At 34.2% G+C, this 5,446-nt stretch overlaps 1 protein-coding gene across 1 annotated transcript; it reads left to right on the top strand.

Moving 5' to 3' along the window:
• Nucleotides 1-2,587, top strand: LOC149216182 (uncharacterized). The gene is made up of 4 exons (XM_089391157.1): nucleotides 1-575; nucleotides 694-765; nucleotides 1,896-1,955; nucleotides 2,170-2,587. Exons 1-4 carry the CDS (start codon nucleotides 108-110, stop codon nucleotides 2,467-2,469), a joined length of 900 nt encoding a protein of 299 aa, XP_089247283.1. The 5' UTR covers nucleotides 1-107; the 3' UTR covers nucleotides 2,470-2,587.
• The last annotated feature ends 2,859 nt before the right edge of the window (nucleotides 2,588-5,446 follow it).

The raw sequence follows: 5,446 nt of genomic DNA, 5'->3' as shown, positions 1-5,446 counted from the left end.
TTATGAACTCCAAGTATTTTGGAGAGACCGTTATTTGATCTCATATTACAGATCCAAGGCCTGTTTCTGCTGCCTGCTACTATTTGCCAAGTAAATCTGCGGAGAGCATGGGAAATGAAATCTCCGAGTCTGGGTGGACAATGTATTTGGATCAGTCCATAGATAGCTGGAGTAACAAAATTTCCAACGAGTTTGACATTCATAAACGCTACAAAGAACCTGCTGAAAAAAATCCAAGTTGCCAATATCGGGCATCGAGCATCGCAGGCAAAGAAGAGGATTCTTCCATTGCTTCAGTTGCTTCTTCTCGTCCCCATAAAGCCCCTCTGCCTGCACAGGACATTGAGCCTGAGCAGGATTTGCAGAGACCTCGATTCTATTCCTCAGTTTCTAAAAGAAAACGTGTTCATCATGTCAATGCTGGTGAGCATTTGGAATGTATTGCTTCTTGTACATCAAAGGATGTGAATCCCAGGAGGAATAAATTGAGAAAACTTAACAAGCATGAGGATCAGTATGAAGATGCTGATCTGTTGCTTCAAGATACTGCGAGCTCTCATCCCCACACCCCAGAGGTATGTATTATGATTTGCAGGGTCTTTTTTTATAGCGTTGTTCGATTTGTTAAATTGCAACCTTTTCGTTTTCTATACTGGTTTAAAGCATTGAGCTATTTTACCTTTTCAATACCAGAGTGGCGTAGAAACTGAAGCTCATACATACCAGAACCTGCAGCTACCAGCCGACACCCTCGGCAATATTGAGGTAAAGGATGCTATATCTTTTGATGGTCAAAGATTTTAATTTTTCTCACATATCGTAAGGAGCATATCTGCTTGTTGGCTAGACTTAATAAGCAAGAACACAGGAGCAGTAAATATCCGAATATGAAAAGCAGTAAATCTCCAAGGGGAAAATTCTATTAGATACTGATTCGTATGTTATGTTTAGTGTATAACTTCTCTCATTCCTATGTTAGGTTTAGTGTATAACTAGTCTCTTGTATAATTGCTATTTTACATTCAGCTTGATGATGAGTTATATAGGATGGTTCTTAAAAAAAACTATGTCATGGATCAGGAAGTATTTCAACGTAATTCATAGGGCAGAAGCCTCCAATCTCAAAGCTATGTTAAACTTAGTTATTCGGCTTTAATCAAACATAATTACACACTGACCTAGTATAACTATTATAAGTGTTAATCAAGTTGTATAACTTTTAGCAGCTATGTAGCTGAATTATTTTGTTTTGCCCAAACGAATTTGTATAACTGTTATAGGCATTAACCATAACTATTATAAGTGTTAATCAAGTTGTGTAACTTTTAACAGCTATGTAGCTGAATTATTTTGTTTTACCCAAACGAATTTGTATAACTGTTATAGGCATTAATCAAATTTACAAGATGAAATGGAAAATGTGAATGGGAGACAGAAAAGAAAAAATTGACATTTAAAAGTGAAATAAGCAAGTATTTTGTTTTAAATGGATTTATTGAAATGGAAATCCTGAGTTTTGTAATTTATATAATCTGAGCATTTAGGTGTTTTCTAAAGAGCTGAATTCATTTATACTTTAAAAATAAAAATCATCATTTGTTAAAGTACTCCAAACCAGCATTAAGAAGTCATGTCAGCTAATATCAAATAAAGGTTTTCATTAACTAACTTATATAGGAGTTACTCCAACACTACTTCCGCTGTGTGGGTAGATCTGAACTGAAACCAACACCGGAAATGCCAGGATAGACTCTGATTTTTTCATTTTGTATCTGATAAATTTCAGGGTCTTCAGTGTTTTTTTTTCCATTTCATTTAATATGGTTAAGCAAATAACAAAATTTAGCGGCCTTCTGATGCAATACAAGTGCCTGAGAATCGATATGTATTGGCAGGAAGAAGATGTAAATACGCGTCTGGAAACTTTGCGATCGCTTTTACCAGATGCGGCCAAGGTAAGGGTATCCTGCAAAACTCCGTAACCTAATCTTGGTTGTAATTAAAGTGTATTATGCTTTAGGTTCTCAAGAATTTTCAGATCTAAATGTCCAGTTCATGCTTCTTAGTACTTATGAATTTTTGTTTTTATTTTGTAATGGCTATGAAGATTCCAGTTCATGCTTCTCAGTACTTATGAATTTTTGTTTTCATTTTGTAATGGCTATGAAGATTCCTAGCGAAGGAATCTTGGAGGTCGCCATTGAATACATCGGAGCTCTGAAACGAAAACTCCAGACACTGCAAATAATTGGGGCGTGCACAAAATATTCTAGTAGCCATATTTCCATTGGCTGTCCGAGAGGATGGAGAAAGTGCTCGTTCCATGTCCCATGCTATTTTCCGTGCAAAGAAAATGCGACTGCCTCTGTGACTGCCACAGGCGGTGTGCATAAGCACCATATCCAGTGTTGCATGATTCTTGATCCTTCTATTTTTACACCTTCTGCATACTTTTGTGAGAATTTGTAATTGAGCTGCACGGTTTCTGTCACAGATGATCAATAACTCAAGATGAATCTGGTTTTTTCTCCTCTTCATTTTACTTAAACAAAAATGAGTGAGAATCTCATTTATGGTAAGATGTCTAGTTTTGATCCAGCCCTTTCTGAGCACTTCATCCCTTCTAATAAAAAGTATTTCTAATTATTTTTATTTTAACCCCAGTTGCGACTCATATGACCCATTGTTTTGCACAAAAACCAAGTTATTGTTACCGTCCCCTTGACACTTACATGTCCCATTAAGAGCTGATACTATTCTCTGAATTATGTCACATGAATGCTGGTTGTTCTCTTGTCGTACGGTATCCCTAAACGCTTAAAAAATAAATCCCGACATTGGGTAATGGACAACGTTGAGGACTTTTTGTTTGAAGACCAAGAGAATTTGCAATCTCCTAATGTTTCAAGTTATATTTTCAATTTTTCAGTCCGAGTGTTGAAGCCCTTCCAACTTTGAATTTAAACGAACAAACTTCAAACATTTGATTCAGAGCTTATGAGAAGTTAATAATCCGATTGTCGTACGGTATCCCTAAAGACTTAAAAAATAAATCCGGACATTGGGTAATGGACAACGATGCGGACTTTTTTTTCGAAGAACAAGAGAATTTGCAATCTCCTAATGTTACAACCTATATTTTCAATTTTCAGCAAGGTTGAGCTACATTGAGAGGAACCGTCTGAGCGTTGAAGCCCTTTCAACTTTGAACTCAAACGAACCGACTTCAAACATTTAATTCAGGGAGTTGTCTATAATGCGACTTTTTGAAGATTCCGGTGACGAAATCCGGTGGAAGAAATTGAGGTCAAATCTTGATTTCTTGCAGTTAAAATGGTTTTTTAACTGCATATTTGGATTCAGCACCCTGAAAAACCCCCTGGGACGCTTTCATTGTGCAGAAACTAGCTATCAAACTTGCGATTCCAATAAATTCCTGCTGGATTTCGACCAGTAAAATCCGCCAAAAAAGCTTTCAAAAAGTCGCGTTATAGACAACTGCTTTAATTCAGAGCTTGTGAGAAGTTAATAATTTCAACATTTAGGTAAGTTTATACAAACAATCATGTTGATCATCATGTTGTTTTAGTGGGTAGTTTTTCAAAATTTTAATTTAAAATTATTTGGTAGATGATGAGATTTAATTTTCAGAAATATTTCGGATTATCTTTGCTGTATATATAAATCAAAGATTCAAATTTAGTTATGTATTTTTTGTTTTTTTATTTAAATTGATTAATTAAAAAAAAATGTCATATGAATGCATGCTATATAAAGTGATAAAGTGAATTATAGCTTTTTGTAAATGTGGTATTTATATGTTGTGGTATCGCCTCCATAGTATTACAATAAAGCCTATTTACAAATTAAAATCTTAATAATAAAGTAGGAATAAATCTCTATGGTTAAAAATCTTGTTCCATATGTTTTTTTGTAAATAATAATAACAATAAAGTTATAACTTAAATTAAATTATGATATTTTAAATTTATTATAAGTAAGTGTTTTATTACTTATTACGAATTCATACCTTTAGTATTTATTTAATTTAGAAAATTATGTTAATTTATAAATGCAAATAAACATAATCAACTTACTTCTCTTATCTTATAAATCAAAATAATGTAATAAATAAGAGATAACATTATGTTCAATTACTTAATCAGTACATAACAATGTAAATTAAAATGTTATTAGACTGTGATGGTAATTTCTTTATTGCATTGATTAAAAAACCAAAGAACTCTAAATTAAAATGTTATTAGACTGTGATGGTAATTTCTTTATTGCATTGATTAAAAAACCAAAGAACTCTTTTGAATATCTCTAACTTGGCTTTGAACATACAATAAGTTTGTGACCATATATCTAAAACTTTATAATGTTAAAAAGTGATGTATGAATTAATAAAAAACATCCACTGGTTAGCGCTACAACGGATAGTTTGAATTAGGAGAGTATAGCTCTGCAAAATGTTCTACATTGTCCATGTACATCACACATTAAATAGCACACATGGTTTTAGGGAAGTTAGAACCATACTCTAAGGAATAGAAACTAATTCCTATCCTGAGGTACCATGAACCAATTCACCATTCTAGGATATTCTCCATTATCTCTAACACTCCCCCTTAATGGAGAAGGGGTTCACAAATATGCTTAACATCTCCCTAAATATTTCAAACTTAATTTTTCCAAGAGGCTTAGTGAAAATGTCTGCAACATTATCACATGTATTACAATATACAAGATGGATTTCTTTTGATTGCACTTTCTCCCTGACAAAGTGGAATTGTGTATCACTCTGTTTAGTGTTCTTGTGAAACATCGAATTATTAGCAAGTTTGATTGAACTCTAATCGGCACATCTGATTGTTGTTGCATCTTTCTGTTCTTCCCCAACATCCTGGAGAAGTCTCCGTAACCAAACTGCCTCACATGTTGTTGTGCACATGGCTTGATACTCCCCTTCCACTAAAGATAAGGAAATTGTATTCTGCTTCTTACTACTCCATGTAATCACCCCGGATCCAATGATGAATGCATAGCCTATTATGGATCTGCGGTTGTCTACATTTCCAACCCATTTGAAATCTGTAAATCTTGTTAATCTAACATTAGAGGAATCAATATAAATAATACCATAGTCTACAATACCTTGTAGATACTTCAAAACGTTTTTGCTGCATTCCAATGACTCTCAAGTGGCTTGGACATGTATTGACTTAGCACATTGACTGCATAAGCCAAATTTGGTCTAGTAGTGGTTAGGTAGATTAAGCTCCCAACCAATTGTCTATAGAATGTCACATCTGTCTCTTTAGAGCCATCCTCACTCTGAAGTTTGATGTTTTGCTGTAGTGGTACTGTAGCGGCCTTACACTAATCCATCCTTAATCTTTCCAGTAGACCTTTGACATACTTACCCTGGGACAGAAAAGTTTGT

Source organism: Pinus tabuliformis, chromosome 1_1, assembly GCF_031772625.1.
Source record: "Pinus tabuliformis cultivar Carrire ecotype Pingquan chromosome 1_1, CPIR1, whole genome shotgun sequence".
Lineage (NCBI taxonomy): Eukaryota > Viridiplantae > Streptophyta > Pinopsida > Pinales > Pinaceae > Pinus > Pinus tabuliformis.
This window is presented reverse-complemented; position numbering and strand designations above follow the sequence as displayed.